This window comes from Antechinus flavipes, chromosome 3, assembly GCF_016432865.1.
Source record: "Antechinus flavipes isolate AdamAnt ecotype Samford, QLD, Australia chromosome 3, AdamAnt_v2, whole genome shotgun sequence".
In the NCBI taxonomy this organism is placed as follows: Eukaryota; Metazoa; Chordata; class Mammalia; order Dasyuromorphia; family Dasyuridae; genus Antechinus; species Antechinus flavipes.
Window position 1 is genome coordinate 251,089,858 of NC_067400.1, and position 19,280 is coordinate 251,109,137.

General features: G+C 33.8%; 1 protein-coding gene across 4 annotated transcripts in view; it reads left to right on the top strand.

Moving 5' to 3' along the window:
* TIAM1 (TIAM Rac1 associated GEF 1) overlaps positions 1-19,280 on the top strand; it is a 265,969-nt gene that overhangs the window by 215,310 nt on the left and 31,379 nt on the right. For all 4 annotated transcript variants that reach the window (XM_051984885.1, XM_051984888.1, XM_051984889.1 and 1 more), the window contains 4 exons: positions 2,735-2,816; positions 3,716-3,802; positions 11,005-11,229; positions 18,109-18,212. In XM_051984885.1, coding sequence (XP_051840845.1) covers positions 2,735-2,816; positions 3,716-3,802; positions 11,005-11,229; positions 18,109-18,212 — 498 coding nt within the window. The remainder of the gene's footprint in view (positions 1-2,734; positions 2,817-3,715; positions 3,803-11,004; positions 11,230-18,108; positions 18,213-19,280) is intronic.

The window sequence follows — 19,280 nt, forward strand, 5'->3', positions numbered from 1 at the left end:
GATTTCATGGTGAATGGGGGAAAATGATCATGAAGAAGACAAGGAGTAGTCAACTATATTTTCAGCTATATAGGAATATTTCTACCATGAAGAAGTAATCCTGTCTTCTCTGTCTCCCACAAGAGTTGATACTTATAAAAAATGAATTACAACAGGAAAAGAAGAGGTATGAGATTTTTAACTGCCAATAACAGAAGCCTTAGAGGAAAACATTCAAATTAGATACTTTAAAATTTAATTTCTTGAGGAACACAAATAATAAGAAAGAAATTAAATAAGCATAAGGATTATATTGCTATCTATCTATTACTATTCTGTAATGACAAATTGTTTTATATAGAAAATCCTCATGAATCAGCAAAATTGTGACATGCAAACTAAACCCACAAAAATCAATAAGATTTCTAATACAATAATAATAAAATCCAGAAGGCAATAATAAAAATGGGAATATCATTGAAATATCTAAAAAACACCTAAAATACTGGAGTGGTCAAAATACAAAAGTACACCAGATGCTTATATATAGTTCAGTTAGGGATATTAAAAAAAAGTTAAATTGCCTAAGTGCTTATTATTGAACTGTACCACTAAAACAAAAATGTCAGTATTATCAATCATACTATCATATTGGTACTTTACAAAACTTAAAGTATTAACACAATTCTTTGAAGAAATACACAGGTTCAGTTATCAAATAAAATAATTTAAAAGGTAGGAATGAAGGGGGGGCATTTCTTCAGATCTCAAACTGTTACAGACCATAATGCATCAAAAAACATTTTGTTCTGGCTAAGAAATAAAGACAAAAAGACCAATAAAATATATTAAACAGAGGAACTTGATAACCCAAGTGGTTCCATAAATTGGAAAATAATATAATAAATAATAAAATAATTTAACATATTTCATCATACCTACTTGGTAAACTGCTGAGAAAACTGGGAAGTAGATTCTGGCAGAAATTAAACCTAGGCCAATAGTTTACTCCAAGTTCCACAATAAATTCAAATTAATATGTGACTTTAATATTAAAGATCATACCATGAAAAAAATTAGAAAAGAAGTAGAACATATATCTTTCACATTTACAGATAGAAGATATATTCTTAACCACTGAAGTTTCAGAAATAAGTTAAAAAGCTCTAAAACAAAATTAATAACTAATATGTATGTATGTGTCTAAGTATGTACATTTATGTTTTAATGCCTGTATTAGATAAAAATACGATTATAGAATCTGGAATTTAAGTCAAGGGCCTTTCAAAAAATATTTAAAGAATTCTATATTCTCTCTTCCTTACCACCCCCACTCCTTTAGGAAAAAATAATAATAAATTATTTTTTTAAACAAATATACATAATCCCCTAAAACAAATTGCTTCATTGGCCATGTTTGGAGTTCTGTGCCTCATTTTGCACTCTGAATTCATTACTTTTCTGTTAGGAAGTAGATTTTTTTTCATTATTGATCCTTTGCAACTTTGGATAGTCATGTCAATCATACTATCCTACAGGTTTTAATGTTGTTTTGTTTTTAAAGTGTCATTATTCTTACATAGTCATCCTACTAGATCTTTTAATTTTTTCATCAGTTTATAAAACTTCAAAACTTTTCATTTTCATATTATTTAATGTATAGTATAAATTGTCCTAATTTTGGTTCCTTCTGATTAGTGCATACAAGTCTTGCCATATCTCTTTGCAAATAAGTATTTCTCCATTTTGTATACTAAAATAGTATTATACCACATTCAAAAAAACATATTTTGTTCCATTTAATGGACATCCCCATTTTTTGCCTCCATAAAAAAAAAGCTACTATAAATATTTTCATACATATAGGTCTTTTTCTTTTATTATAAATCTGGCAATGGTATAGCTGGGTCAAAGGGCATGCATTGTCAATTAACTTTTTAATTTATAATTTCAAATCTCTTTCTACAGTGGTTGTTCCCATTCACAGATTCACCAACAATATGCCATTACGTCAGTTTTCCAACAATTCCTTCAATATTTGTCATTTTCTTTTTTTTTTTTTTATCATCTTTGCCAATTTGATGGAATTGAGGACAGAATCTCTGCCTGTAAATGGAAATAGCAGTAAGATCCACTGTGAATTTATGAATCAACATAATAGCTAGTCTATTAGCTACTATATGGATGACTCTGAAAACTCATTTTAATGTTCATTGTTTACTTAATTTTTTGTTTCATTTTATTTTATTTATATGCTCAGAATTCTCCCTTAACTGTTGATGTACAATCTCAACATTGTTATTCCTTTTGACATAATCCCCAATAGCTAGAGCAATACACCTTACAAAAATATGTTTTTTTTAATACTTAAGATTACAACCACTGCCTTTTTTTTCCTGTTAGATCAAAGAGATGATGAAAGATGACTTTGTTCCTCATCATTACACTTCCAAAAATTAAATTTTAATAACTTTTTCTTACTATTAGAATTTTTTTGACTGATGAAAGTTTCTGTATGCTGCAAATTTTATACAATTAATTGAGTTGAGATGGGAGGAAGGCGGTATAAGGTGATATTAGTGATTTCTTATAATTGACATAAAAAAGTCTAATGTTAGTTAAATTTACTGAACCACAGTGTAAATCCCTGTGACACTGAAAAGATGAGTATTCAAATACAAAATATTACTTTAATGACCAATCCTATTATATTAATAATAATTGTCTTCGTTTGAATCCTATTTGTGCTTTTCAGTTATATCAAGAAATTGAAATATGCCCCAAAATCACACGGAATATCCAGATTGAGAAGTCTGATGCATCCAATGATAATTATGGTAAGCTAATTACTTTTGAGTATTTTTTTCCCCTTGTGTTTCAAAGCCAAAGCAAATCTTCCACAAACAGACACATTTATAATATAAAGACTTATTTCAAACCAATTGAAAATCTGACTTCTAAATAATTCAGAGGAGTAAAAACTAAGAGTAACAACTGGAAATGACAGCAAATTTTCTCACTTACATACAAGAATTCATGGGTTTCTTATTCCAGAAAAGACATACTTATATGTTGAATATGTGATCACCTATGGCATAGTTATATATCTGAGCAATTAAGATATCATTGCCTCTCTTCCCATTCCATCCTTTTTCCTCAATTCAGAGTCTTTTTAGATTGAAATATGTCATAGTTAAATAGATAATTGTAGTGTCACTATTATTCCTTCTCCATAATCAGTGTTTGGAGATCTCAAGTGGTCTCTTCAGTTAGAAGTTTGTCTCCTATTTTTACCCCTTAACTAACATTAATTTCTCCCTTTTTATCATGGAGGTCTGGAGCATAGGCAGACCCCATCAGCTTTCTCAAGTGATAAATCTTTCATATGGAGGACTTTATGCAGGTAGCTTATTGGAGAATGTAGTGATGTAAGAGAAATACCTTGGAGAGGCAAGTCCTGCAATCTTAATGTAACTCCAGTCTGGTCATTCTGTATAATCTCTTTAATGCATTGTGGTAGCCTTTATTTTATTTTATTAAACATTTTTGCCTTGATAATTTTTTTTAAATTAAAGCTTTTTATTTTTCAAAACATATACATGGACAATTCTTCAATATTAGTACTTCTTACAAAACATTGTGTTCCAATTTTCCCCCACTTCCCCATGACCTTCCCTAGATGTTTGCCTTGATAATTAATAGATCTAAGCCATACTATCTATATATGTGTTTACAGGCTTTTCAATATCCTCAGTGGAAGAAGAAGGTGTTCAAAGGTTGTATGTGAATAATGTGAAAGAGACAGGTCTGGCATCAAAGAAAGGTAAGTGCAAAAGTCAGCCTTTCAAACTACTCATTTTTATTTTATATGATAAAAGATAACCAGAATAAGATATACCTAAAAGTTCTGTGTTAAAGTAACATTTATTCATTTAGTGTGATTGCAGAATAATTTAATGGGTTGAATGATAGAATTCAGGCAACACTACTTTATTTTGTGTATTCTTGTGATTCCTTTACCTCCCTGGGAGTTGTTTTCTTTAATATTCTTTAACTGTGAAATAAGAATGTTGAATTTGGTGACATTTCCTTCCATAGACTAAATCTATGATCCCGTGGTCATCAGAAACTCTGCTTCCTTTCTCTCATGATCCTCCTAATTCCCTCTCAATTTAAACTTTTCTAATTCTCTGGATATGTTTAAACAATACATACTTCCAACAGCTAAGTAATAGATGACTTATCTAGGACCATTCAAATTGACCAAGACAAACAGAATTGTCATGTGTCAAGGTTTGGATCTAAAACTACATATTATTACTTCTGCTGCTGTAGTCAGGTCTGTAAGTTTAAACCATTTATATCTCTATTATATAAAAGATTCCCGAGAAGAGTGATTCTGAGAGCTCTGAATAGTAATTTCCTTGGTGATTCCTTTATGTGCCCAAAGGGGACTTTTCTCCCAGAGATTAGTTTCTGATCTGTCTGTTCAGATATGGTGTGCATAAGGTCTTGCCTTTTACATCTTCCTGTTCAAATGCAAAAACTGATTAGGCAAGTAGATCTCGAAATTTACTCCCTCTTACTGCGGGCGTTGTACAATTTCATCCCAAGGTGACATTTTATGAACCCAGTTCTCTGAACATTTGGATCAGTTTTGCATAATAAAACCTGATCCATGATGAATGAATTATTTAGCTCTTCAGCTCTTGACCATCTACACAGCATAGTGAAAAGAGCATTGGACTTGGAGACAGGAACTATGCTCCCATCTGGGTTCTGCTACTTAGTAGTTGTATGATCTTGGGTAAATTACTTCACATTTTTGGGCTGCAATTTTCCTCATCTTACACAATGAAGAATTAGACCAGGAGACCTCTAAGATCTCCGGCTGTCAACCTGTGATTCTTGGTCCCTGTGCTCTGTTGATTTGGAAAGCTTTGTAATAAATATAGATGAAAAAAAGTACTCCCACCATGAGAAAAAACAGATCCTTTCAGAGCTGAAGTCTGATCACAGAATATTTCTGCTGGCAGCTTTGTGGAATGGTAAGGCATTTAATTTTTTAACTTGGCATCCTCTTGTCCCATCTGTGATGGCTTCACACGGGCTCAGGACTTTATCACCTCTCCCTGGACTATAGAAATTGTATCTTCATCAATCTCCCTTATAGTCTCTCCTGTTTCCAAATTTATGCTCCCCATAGTTGCCAAAATAATCTTAAAGCATGTCTGACCATGTATTATCCTGCTCAGGAAATATTGGGTGGTTCCCTTTTACCTGGAAGATGAAATATTGACTTCTCGACTTGGCATTTAAAGCCTGTTAACCCAGTTTTCTCCTCCTTTTCCAGGCTTACCTCAGCTACCACCTCCTATAATCAGGAAATGAAAAAATACAAATAAATATTAGTCAGCTACTATGTCCCAGGCAGTCTGTTAAGCAGTGGGCATACAAAGAAATTTAAAAACACCTCTTAGCCTCAAGGAACTTACAAATAATAGGGGAAACAGCTTATAAATATCTAGGTACATAGGAGAAAAATACAGAATGGATAGAAGGTGATTGTTGTTTATTCTTGAAGGGGACCATGACATGGAAGTGAGGGAGGGCTGGGCAGGGTGCAAAGCACCTGCCTCACTCTTTCTGGGACGACTGGAGATGGACCTGGATTCGTTAGGAAACCTTGGTCTTTTTAAGCAAAGGTCTTTAATATGTCTCAATTTGACTGAGGCTGCACCCATTCAGTACTTAAGGCTAGGTACGAAATGAGACAGAGAATGGCCTCTTTTACCTGGTCAAAAAAAAAAAAAAAAATCAATCCAGGAGAAGATTCTTGGGGTTTCTGGCCAAAAAAGGAGAATGACTATTTACATTCACTCTGAGCCTGTCAGGGCCCAGTTGAGGCTTTGTCTAGGACCTTTTGTTGGTCAGTCAGGGAAAGCCAGAGTGATTTGGGTTTAAAGCATGTTCCTAGATTATAAACCCCAAGTTATTTTGAGAGATTTCAACAATCTTTATATTCCAGGGGGAGCTAGATGGCCCAGTAGATAGAATGCCAGGGCTGAAATCAGGAAAACTTGAGTTCAAATCTGGCCTCAGCTACTTAATTACTTGCTGGGTGACCCTTTATCAATCCCAATTGCCTCATCAAAAAAAAATTTTTTTTTCTTAAATGATCCTTTGAACTGAGCCACCCGCAGGAAATCTTGAAAGAAAAACACTTAAAGCTGGGGGAACAGGAAAGATCTATAAGAGAGAGTAGCATTTGTTCTAAGTCTTAAAGAAAGCCAGGGAAAATAACTTGAGCAAAGGCATTAAGATGGGAGATATGGAGTACTGTTGTGGAGGAATAGCAAATAGACCAATATAACCAGAAGGCACGGAGGAGAATAAAATGTAAAAAGTGGAAAAGGTAGGAAGTGTTTGGGTTGTAAAGATTTCAAACTATCAAACACAGGATTTAATGTTTAATTCTAGAACTCCAGGTGCTCCTGGAGTTCATTGATTAAGAGTTGGAGGATGGGCAATAACCTAGGCAGCCCTGTACTTGGTAAATCACTTAATTTGAGTGAGAATGTACCGGTGGGAAGAAATTTGAGGCTGCTAGGTGCAGCAGTGGGCCTAGAGTTGGAAAGAATCAAATTCAGATTTGGCTTCAAATACTTAATATCTGTGTGACCCTGGAACAACTGTGTGACTCTATCTCAGTTTTCTCAATTGTAAGATGAAGATAATACTATTACCTTCCTCAGAAGGTTATTGTGAGGATCAAATGAAATAATATTTTTAAGCACCTAGCACAGTGCCTGGCATTTAATAGCTACTATATAAATACTCATTACCTTCCTTTTCTTCTTGAGGTGGAGTGTCCAATGTAATCTAGGTGAGAGGTGATGAGCACCTGTATGAGTAAAGAAGAAATGTTATAAAAGTAGAAATGACAAGATTTGGAAATAGATGGGATGTGTGAAGGAACTGAGGATGACACAGAGATGGAGAGCCTACCGTAAACTTGTTGGTTCTTTGTGCACTTAACCTCCTCATACTGTATCTGGGTAAAGGTCATATCCTTCCTTCCTTCACTCCCTCCCTCCCCCTCCCTAACAAAAGAAGGTAAATTCAAATTCTTTGTATTTTTATCCTCAGTACCCATAGGACTTTACATACCATAGATTAAATGCTTGCTGAATTTATTTCAAGTTAGAAATGTCAAAGATCACTCACTATTGGTCAGTGGAGTGTAAAATACTTCAGCAGTTCAGCAGATTTATATGATCTAATCAATCAGTAAAGGTATTGCTTCCATTGGTGTAGATGACCTTGTGTGTTCATGCTTTCTTATTCTGTGCAGTGTTTATCCATGTATTCTTATATATCCCATACATAGTATCTACCCAACATCATGATCAGATGATAGATGGGATCCCATGGAAAGGATTTCAGAGGCTCTTAATCTAGCCTTCTCATTTCATGTATGAGGAACCTGAAGCTCAGAGAGTGTTACTTATTCTCCCAAAGCTACCTAGTAGGTGTGTCAGATTGAGAACTGGAGTCTTAAGTCCTCAGAATTAAGAGACAATGTTCTTTTTATTGCATATTGCCTCTAACTTTTTCATCCTGGATATTCATATTTTACTAACTCAAACACAAACTTTTTTTACTAAAATCACTATGAGACTGGATTATATAAAAATCTTGATTGTATAGTCATCTCTATCATCTCTCCTTGAGTCTTGTGAAAGGGTAGTCATTTTTAGATTGGAAGAGAAGGGAAGAAAGGGAAAAAAGAAAGAAAGAAGGAGAAAATAAAGGAAGGAGCCTTTATGAAGCACCTACCGTATGCCAGACACTATGCTAAGGCATTTACAAACATTATCTAATTTGATTTTCTTTTTCTTTTCTTTTTCTAATTTCTTTTTTTAAAATTCATTTGATTTTCATAGCAATTCTGTGAAGTAGCGCTATTATTATCTCCATTTTATAACTGATGGTATTGAAGCAAACAAAAATTAAAGTGACTTGCCTAAGATTCTATAGTCAATGTGTGAAACTGGATTTGAACTCAGGTCTTTCTAATACAGGCTCAGCATTCTATTCTTTCTATCACTTAGAAGCCAATAGATAGATCATTTATTAAGTGAGTCCTATGCTAAGCATTGAGTACCAAAAAAAATTTTTCCCTCATCTCTTTAAAGAATAATTACCTTAACATGTATAGGACTGCTTGCCATCTTGGGGGGGGGGGGTGGAGGGAGGGGAAAAAGAAACATAAGCGAGCGCAAGGGATAATGTTGTAAAAGATTACCCTGGCATGGATTCTGTCAATACAAAGTTATTATTAAATAAAATAAAATTAAAAAAAAAGAATAATTACCAGGTAAAACTCAAGTTATTATAAGTTTTATTCTCCTCTAATTTGAAAGACAGGTAAATCAGAGGTGGCAGAGACATAAATATTTTTATCAATGTTCCTGAATGTAGAAGCCTTCAGAATAATAACTAGCACCTTGAACTCAATTTGCTTTTATTGCTTTTGGCAGCAATAATGAGTTTTAAGAAAAGGTTTGACTTGATATATTTTTTAAGATAAATAGTAGAAAGTTCTTCCTTCTCAGCCTTTGCCTCTAAAACCTGCAATAGAGCTGTTTTAGTATATTTTCTTTTAAAAAATATTTTAAATGTGTTTGCCATGATTTCCAAGATCTATCTTTGGGTCTTGCCTATTGTTGTCTCGGGATAAATTTCCCCTGAGGAGTATGGAAAAAGGCATTTAATTGATTTTTCTGAAATAATTAGCATTTCCTCCCAACATATTACATAGTAGCCTAAATTTTATCTTCAGAAACAAGATAATGAAGTGTTAGAAAAGGAAGAAACTTGTCTATGTTGATTGGACCCTCTTGCAGAAAATCACACTTTTTCTTAGTGGTTCTATGATTTCCAGTGGGTGTTTAGAAATAGGAAACTCAAGGGACCTTCCTTTACCAATGCAGATTGATACTTGCTTGATTAGTTTATATAATATTAGATATGAAACTTGAATTTAGGACTTCAAAGCTTTTGATTCTACTTTCTTCATTCTATTATTACTTCATACAGAGGGTCATCTCTAGTTATTCTGATTTCTGTCTAGCCACTGAATCCAGATGGTTCTGGAGGGGAAAGTGAGGCAGGTAATCTTACACAGCCTTCTCTCACTCAGATCCAAGTCACTTGCATGTCATAGTGTCATCTCCTAGGTATCATGGTCATCTTTGAGATTGAAGGACAAACAACAACTGCTTTATACAAGTTTTATTTTTCTATAAATTCTTCATAGTCATCATTTCGTAAGGAACAGTAACATTTCATTATGTTCATCTACTACTATCATTGGACAGGCATTTTCTTTCCATGTTTATTATTATAAATAATGCTGCTCTCTATGTGTGTGTATGTGTACATATATGTATATATATCTCTGTGTATAAATACCCACACATATATTGTATATGGGTCTTTTCTTGCTGACAGTATCTTTCTTGATCTCACTGGTGAAAACTCTGGGTCAGAAGGTGACAATTTAGTAATTCTTACCCAATATTTCAACTAGCAAAATGACTGAGTTCCTGCAAGTGCTTATGAGTCACTAAATCCAAGGAGTATAAATTTCTTGTAATATTGCGTTGAAGTTAGCATCCCTGAATAGTTGAATAGGGGGTGGGGTTGGATTTATCATCATAGTACCATTTTGCAATCCATTTTTTCCTTGATTCTTTCTTTTATTAATAGATTCCTCCCCCACCTTCCCAATGTTAACACTTAAAAATACAGCATCAAATCTTTCATTTCCCATTTCCTTGCTTCTTTCCAATTGAATAAACATTTTTCTGCTTTTGTTATCTATTCATTTTTCTTCCTTTCTCACCTTCTTCTGCTCTTCTCTACCATATTTTCCTTTCCAAAAATCATGTTGCATGTATTGTACAAGACTTAATTATTTCCATAAGACAATGAATCATCTCATACTTTTCTGGCTAGGAAAATGAGCAGTACTGTAGAAGCTTCTCTTAGAAACCAAGATCTTGTGACTACATGCTTTGGGAATTTTTTCAACCTGCTGTTGAAAGTAACCCAACCTTTGCTGATCTATAAAAATGTATTCAATACAAGATCTGATTATGAGCAATCTAGGACATTGGTACAAAACTATTTGTCATTATTTCTTTCTGTATTAAAGTGGCACAAAAGGAATTTCTCCAGGAAATTTTGACTACTTCAGTCTTTGTTCAAAAGAGATACTTTACTGATTTCAGTAATCGTGATACAATTAATTGTACCATATGCCAGGATTTCTAAAACTTCTTCCACTTGTATCCCTTTTTAGTCCAAGAAATTTTTACATAACCCCAGGTATATAGGTACATAAAATAGGTATACAAATCAAACATTTACTGATAATAAATCATAATTTTACAGCTCCCTACATTCAGTTACAATATCCCATAAGGCCCCAAACCACAGTTTAAGAAGCTGGGCTATATGCTATAAAGATAACTGTAGCAAATCAGCTTGCTAAATAATCTCTGATAGAATATAATCTTTTTGCGAATAGTTTTTATCTTCTTGTCCCTAGTATCTAACAGAGTACAGAGTAGATACTTTATATAAGCTTGTTGATTTATCAGTACACCCCATAATCACATTTTCTTTGCAATCATTTCCCAAGGAAATTATAAAAATTGTAATGAATCTAGTGTTTTTTAAAAAAATAATGTTACATAAAATCTTATGTAAGTGATGGTTCATCAGTATTTTAATTGTATCACAGAACATGGTAAAGTTTGTCTTAATGGAATATTCACAAGAAAATAGTTGTTTATCAATATATATTCTAGATTGGAGTGCCATTGACTTTCTTCCCATCTACTTGTGTTTCAATCATTTCCTGGTGCAACTTGGCATAAAAGCCAGAGTTCTTGGATGATGTGCTCTAACTGCATGTTTTTCCTAAAGCTGAAAATTTCCATTTTGCATTGGCAGGCTTGAAAACTGGAGATGAGATTCTTGAAATCAATAATAAAGCTGCAGATACCCTCAACTCATCCATGCTTAAAGATGTCCTCACTCAGCTGTCACTATGCCTTATAGTACAGACCTATCCTGAACTAGTTGGCGGCCAGAAGCTGCTTGAGAGCCCCCCTCATCGTGTGGACAGCCTTTCAGATTTCAGTGAAAGCCCATTTGCCTTTCTTACCAACAACCCAGGTATGTTTGAGCAAGCTTCTTAAAGATTATGTGATCTCAGAAGAATTTCCTTTGAAACCATGATGGGTCTCTAGGGATTCTCCAGGTGATCTAAAATCAAACAAAAAGATGTGCTAGCTAAGCTGCCTGCCTGAGATTCAATTCAATTAAAAAAATGTTGATCAATCACCTACGATGTAGGTTTGAAGAAAGAGATCATTAACAAGAATGGAAAAGGTGATGGGAACTGAGCTGAGCCAGGGCTTTTAAGGTGAGAAGGAAATGCATTCTAAGCATGGCAGATAAGGCTATATTCTATACAAAGGCACAGAAATGGAAGGTGAAATGTTAAGCTTAGAAAATAATGGTTCTATTTGATTGGAACTTAGAGTATATGACCCTGAAATTAGTCTGGAAAGGGTCTTAAGAGTCAAATTAAGGAGGGGCTGAGGAACTTGCATTTTATCTCAGAGGTTACAGGAAGACAAGAGATTGCTGGATTCACTTTGATACTGGATCGTATCTCACAGGTTGAATATCTAGAATAGTTCATTTTGATGACCAAGAATTGGAAACTGAGGAAATATCCATCACTTAAATGGCTAAACAAGTTATGATAAATGAATGTGATAAAATGTTATGTGCTTTAAGAAATTATTAAGGAGCAGTTTCAGAAAAGAATTGTATGAATTATTTTTTAAAATATAAAGATAAACAACATGTAAAGATTTAAGAACTCTATTAGTCATGATTCCAGATGCTTTTTCTGTGATATAAAATGCAACCCAACCTCTGATATAAAGATTATATAGACAGGGTAGATTTATGTCAAAGTGATGTCAAGAAGTTTTGAGATGAAGATAAGGGGAGAAAATGATATAGTAAATATTCTCATTTTTCTTTGTTAAGAGGAAAGATTGTCAACTAAGTGTGAAGGGAGAGAGCTGTAGGAAACTAAAGGAATGAAGAAAATGTTTGAAACAGCTTCTGTGGGGCTAGAACTTCACTTATAGAGCAGTAAATACACTTACTACTTACTATTACTGTAAAGTACACAAGTTCTTAGAGAATACTTTATTTCTCTTACAGAGAAGTAGACAGGTAGCATTGCTACAGTGAGAACAAAGTTAAGGTTAGCTAACATAATTTGGTAGTGTACCTTGTCGGAATATTATGAGATTGCTGTTTTCCCAAGCTAAGATCCAGCAAGCCAGCTGGACATAACAACAATCCTTTGCACTCACCCTCTGGATGATCTCAGTCTCTGGCAAAATCACATAATCATTGTATTGCTTTGACCAGCACCAGGTATTCTCTGAGCTCAGACAAGCACCAGACAAGCTCAAACAAATTCTGGTGGTGAAATCTGCTCTGAATCAGACTTGTCACATTCTTGCTATTGCCCCTCAATTTCAGGCTGTACAGCTCACTGCATAGCCATTGGCTTGAGTATCAAGGTTTAGCCACTCCAAAATGATGCAGGTACTAGGGGCAGGCCCCAGTACCTGTGTATAATCTGCCTCCTTGCTTACAGGCCATTTCCCTCACTTTGAAATTAAACTTTTGTTTGATTCCTGACTCTCCTATCTTTAGCCTCCTCTTTTCAGTTCTCAGAGATTTACTAATTTTGTGACCTCGAGCAAGTCACTTAACCCCAGTTACCTCACAAAAAAAGAAAAAGGAAAGTAATTTAAGATTAGAATTTTTCAAGGGCTTCTGAGTAATAGAATAATGCATCAGGGTAATGAAAAATAAAGTTTGTGCACATTTGAACTTCCAGCTTAGTGATGAGATTAGGAGGAAAGTGAAATCAAAACAGAAATAGTGGTCTGAGAAAGTAAGGAGAGTTAAAAGGATTAGAAGTCTGGATGAAAGTGAAAAATGTTTAGGGAGGGGCAAGGCACACAGAGTGAGGAAATGATAGGAAATTATGATCTAATAGAGCAATGATTTTTGACTTTTGTATGTGTTGTTCCCTTTGGTAGTCTGGTAAAAACCCTTCTCATAATAACATTTTAAAATAAATAAAATAAAACACATTCAATTATAAAGGAAAATAATTATATTGAAAAATAACAATCAAAAAAAAATTTCAAGGCAGTCAAGGTTAAGTGACTTGTCCAGAATTACACAACTAGTAAATCTCTGAGGCTGTATTTGAAATGAGGTCTTTTTGACTTCAGGGCCAGTGTTCTGTCAACACCACCACCTTGCTGCCCCTATTTTAAAAATCTTCCCCTCCCATCCCCCCGAGGCAATTGGAGTTAAGTGACTTGCCCAGGGTCCCACAGCCAGGAAGTGTTAAGTGTCTGAGGCTAGATTTGAACTCAGGTCCTCCTGACTTCAGGGTTGGTGCTTTATCCACTACACCAACTAGTTGCCCCTATAAATATTTTTTTAAAGCAAGTTCTTATACCTCAGGTTCAGAATCTTTATATCAAAGAAATGTCAAAGGTTAGGATTTTTTGTTTTTTTTATTCTTTTTAAAAATTCATTTATTTATGTTAATACATATTGCTTTATGAATCATGTTGGGAGAGAAAATCAGAACAAAAGGGAAAAACCATAGGAGAGAAAAAAGAAGTGAACATAAAATATGTTGATTTATATTTAATCTCATAGTTTTGGGTTTTTTTTCCCTCGGATGCAGATGGCATTTTTTGTCCAAAGTCTATTGGGATTGCTTTGAATATTATTATTATTTTTAATAATGAAAGTGGGTAATTCAGAGTGGAAATTTCATCCCTATATGGCTGAAATAGTAGAGGGGTAGGTCATAGCACTTGAAGAAATTGAGACATTAGAAGATTAGAGTTTTTGAGAGAGCATTAGAATGGATGTTGAAGTCTTAGTGTAACAGGAGCAGTTGAGGAGGATACAAAAACAGGGAACCAGGTACTAAGCTTCTTTATAAAGGAAGGAGTATAACTTGGTAGATGATATGAAGAATGACCATAATAAGGGTTGGATAGAGATGATCCAACTTAAAAAAGAATACAAGTTGCTGAGTGATGGTAGCAAAGGCAGGGTCTGGATATGGCAGTGAGGAGCAAAAAAAATTCCAATTCTTCCTTCTTGTGATATGAGGGTGTGAAAAGAGATTCAGGCAGTACTGGAGAAGATAGCAAGGGATGCAGTGTCATATGTAGAAGCTGGTGCTCTTTGAGAGCAAGTAAAAGTGTGAGAGGAAAGAGTGAGGGAAAGTTTGTTAGTTATTGAATAAGAATTCTAGAGGTCACATTAGAATAAATGAACAGAAAGTGGGACATAGGAGGATGGGTTTGAGGTGGATAGAAGCGCTTAGAGAATGGGGACAATATATTCCTAGACAGCCAGCAATTCAGTTACACAGAAATAGGCAGAGTAACAAAAGGTGGTGGAATTTTGATAATCATGGAGTAAGTGGCAGATGAATTAACATACTCACAGGATATATTAACAGTAGGAAAGAATGCAAGTAGGAAGTCCAATTAGGATGCTGTCCAGGTGATCCATGGAGAAGTCCTGAAATAGAATAGTGAAAAGAAGAGAATGTGTATAAGAAATTTTATGGAAGTAAAATTGACAGAACTTGGCAACTAACTCGACACAGACTTAAGGAGGAAGGTAGAATCAAAGATGATTTGAATGACTGGAAGAAAATAGAGGAATTTGGAGGAGGAATGGGTTTAGGAAAGAAGAAAGTAAATTCTGTTTGGGACATATTGAGTTTGAGGTGCTGGTAGTAAGTACCTATAGAAGTAGATGTCTGGGAGGTAATTGGTGAAGGAGATCGTAGAGAGAAGAGCATCCAGGACAGAACCTTGGTGAAAACTCAGGCTTAGTGGGTGGAAGATAAACTGATGAACTAGCAAAGGGGAGAGTTCATATAAATAGGAGAACTGAAAGAATATAAGATCATAAATCAAGAACTGGAAGTGAAGAGACTGAGTTCTGGAGAGACTAAATGACTTGTCCAAAAGTCACCAAGATATGGATAAGGATGAGGGATTTGAACTAAGGGTCTACAATATCAGCTTCTTTCTATTGTATTATTCTATGGATTGTCTTAAAAAGCCAAGGAGAGAAGGAATGTCTTGAAGAATGGCATAGTTATTAATGTCAAAAAAACTAGAGAAGTCAAGGCAATGAATATTGTGTGCCAGGCACTATAGTAAAGCACCAGGGTTACTAATATAGGCAAAAATTTGATCCATGTCTTGAAGGAGGAGTAAAGGTACCAATTGTAGATAACTTTCTCAAGGAATTTAGCCATAAAAGGAAGGAAAGATGGTCAGTTCAGTAAGAGATTTTTTTTTAAGGTTGAGGGAGACATGGACATGTTATAGGAAAAAAAAGAAACAACCAATAGAAAAGGGGAGATTAAAGATTATCAAGAGTGGGGATCATAGAGGGATCAATTTTCTGTGGAAAATGGGTTGGAATGGAGGTCAGTATTGCATATGGAACATTTTATACTTTTATACGAGCCTGGAATGTACTCCCTAATTTCTGCATCTTTTTTTAAATTTTATTTTATTTTTAATTTATGGAATAAAACAAACATTTTTATAACAGTATAATTTTTAAAAGATGACTGCACATGAAACTGCAAATCTGTTGTGTGCAATTTGCTATTTCATATATATAAAATTATCATGTAAGTTTTCCTTTTTCTTCCCTCCCCCTATTGCTGTAGATGGCTATCAATAAAGGGGTGTGTGTGTGTGTGTGTGTGTGTGTGTGAAAGAGAGAGAAATCATTCTATACATAATTCTGTTTATCAATTCTTTCTCTGGTTGCAGATAATCTTTTTCATAAGTACTTTTGTATTTAATTTGGGAATTTATAATAGTCATTTTGATTCATATGACTTTACTCAAAATTGTTTTTAAAACAGTATTGTTACTATATATAACATTCTCTTGGTTCTGGTCATTGACTATCTTCAAGCTTAACTTAGATTCTTAACTCCTATAGGAAGTCTTTACTCATCCTTCTAATTCTTTAATGCTCTGTGTCTTCTGAAATAATTTTATATATACTTATACTCCCCAGATTAGAATGTAAACTTTTGGAAGTCAGGGATTGATCTGATTTTGTACCTAATTCATTGCCAAAAATTTACTAAATATTTATTAAGTTGAATTATTTTGGAAAGCACACTTGAAATTTTGGTCTATTGAGCAGAAAAGGTTGAAGAGAATGGAGGTTTTCAGAAATTTAAGGCTATTGAAAATTGTTAGGCAGTCATTCCCATCCTCTTTCTTCTTTTTTAAAAATTGTGTTGTTTTTTGCATGACCACACATGTATAATTTATATTAAATTGCTTGCCTTCTCCATGAGGGAATATGGAAGAAGGAAGAGAGAAAAAACTTTAAAAAGTTTTTTTTAAAATGAAAGTTAAAAATTGTTTTTACATATAATTGGGGGAAAATAAAATACCAAACAATAAAATTATATTGAGAACAACCTTCTTGAGAAAAATGGCCCAAATATATTAAAAAAACAAAACAAAACAAAACTTTTCTTTTATTTGGCCACGAGGTGGCAGCTTTGTGCCAGTGAAACTCAGTTTTCAATTATAGTAGTTTTTTGTTAATACAACTTTTAATTAGCAAATTCAATCAACATTGTTTAAATTTTTTTTTCAGAATTTGTCACACATTATACATATGTTGTTCAGAAAAAATGGTGCCCTGTCCTATACTTTTTGTTGTCCAAATGTGCAGTGCAGCCTTTATATAAAATTGTGGATAGATGAGGCTTACTTATAAGACGTTTCAGTTAGTTTTGTAATGTACTAGATGTACATCTAAATGGATGCTGTTCTTATAAAACTGTATGTTCTCTAATGATACTGATGTTACTCAAAATAATTTTGGAACTCCTCTTTTTAAATTACTTTTGGAATCCATAGTGCATTCTTTGGAATATCCTTCATACAAATACATTGTTCTTTCCTTTTAGCATAAAATTAAAATAATAGTATTTCATTACATTCAAATACCATAACTTATTCAGTCGTCCTCCAGTTGATGGGCATTCCCTCAATTTCCAATTCCTTTCTAGCACAAAAAAAGCTGCTACAAACATTTTTTTCACATGTGGGTTCTTTCCCCTCATTTGTGATCTCTTTGGAATACTAGACTGTTTTTTAGTGAATTGGAAGCTCAATTTCAGTGAGTATTGTGATGCAGACCTAAAGTTAGGTGATAATAGCAGCAGATAAAACCCCAAACTTAGCTGGAAGCTTGTCTCACATACTAATTATGAGATCTTTACCAAGTCATTTAGCATCACCACCTCAAGTCTCTTGTTTAAAATGAAGATATTATCCCCTTCCTAACAGAATTTTTGTGAGGATCAAATGAAATATGTGAAAATGCTCTGCAAACTTTGAAGATATTTTATAAATGATCACTAATAATTAGGGCAGGTATAGCTTGTAGAAATAAAAAAAGTATCAGTCCTTTTGCACTATATTGTGACCAGACTATATCTGGAGTGTTATTTGGGGCTATTGATAAATTGAAGACAGACCAGAGGAAGAACATCCAAAATAGTTAAAGTTCTTGAATCCATGCCAGTGAAGAAAGGAAAAAGAAATAGAAATGCTGAATCTGCAGAAAATTCCAGGGACACAGGTTTATCTTCATGTATTTATAAAATTGTTATATGGAAGAAAACTAGTCTTGTTTTGTTTGGCTCCAGAGGGCAGAAACAGATTGTCACAAAGTGGAATGGGCTGCCTCCTTATTGGAAGCCTTCACACTGTGGCTGGATGGTCACTTGTTGGGTATATTCATAGAAAGCATTCCTCTTTTATATGGACTGGACTAGAGAATTGCTAAGGTCCCTTCTGTCTCTCAAATTACATGGATTTTTTTTTTTGGGGGGGGGGCTTACACCTTCAACAGGGAATAGCCTTTGCTCTGAGCAAGTGAGAAGTGCTGAAATGACTCCTGAAGAGACAGATGTACGTGACTTGGAGTCCTCTGATGAGAGTGACAAAACAAACAAGGTGAGAAATTTTTATTTTTAAATATCTGCTTTCTGCCAGGCACTGTGCTAAGATGCAAACAGACAGTACTTGCCCTCAAGTAACTTAAAAATCTAATGGATATAAATCTCTTGTGATTCCACTGTAACTGACATAATTTTTTTGGCATCTGTACATGATTAGAGGTGTTTTTTTCTTAGGAATAACCAGATTCTTAAGGTATTTCTAAAAGTTCTAATGCATTGTATAAATTATAATTGTGATCTTATACACAGTTTGAAAAGTTCTGTATTATTAGCATATCTTCATTTTTTTCCTGTACATATACTTTATACATATTCTAAAAAATAATGAAATTCTTTCTAATCTGTCTTCCTCTATTTGTTTCTATGTTTATATAACTCTCTTTACATTTTTGCCCTCTATGCATATTTTGTTTTCCTTCTATCTATTATTTATTAGCATCCTTCTTAATAGATAAGCAGGTAGTACAGTTCCTAGAATGTGGTAGGTACTTAATAAATGTTTATTGATTGACTAAGTGAGCATGATAAAGAATTCAAGAAAGTTATATACATATGTAGGTTTATTCTTGGTATTTGTTTTATTTTTCTACAGTTTTGTTTCCTGTTCTTAATTTAAAAGAAAGATGAGTAGAAAACTTCAATAAACTTCTCTTTAATTGTGAGACCATCATGATTTTATGTGTTAGTGGTTTGGATGAAAAAAGGATTACCCATTTCTGTTTTAAAATTTCTAGCAGAATAGCCACATGAGGACACCATTCTCTACAAAAAACATAAATGTTCTTCTACAGAGGAGAAATTATACTTTTCTTATTAAAAACTACAGATTTGACAGATTGATGTGACTCAGTTATCTCCAAAAATTGTGAAGGTTTTGAATCTAAATTTCATTCTGACTTCCATTGGCAAATACAGATATTCAAATATATAAACCAAGAACATGATGAAATAAAAATGAGTTTGCAAGCTAAAACAAAAAAGTATGATTTTGTAAAGGATAGTACATATTTCCATAAATTTTATTTGTAGGTTGTCACCAAATCATATAGTTCTAATAACTTTA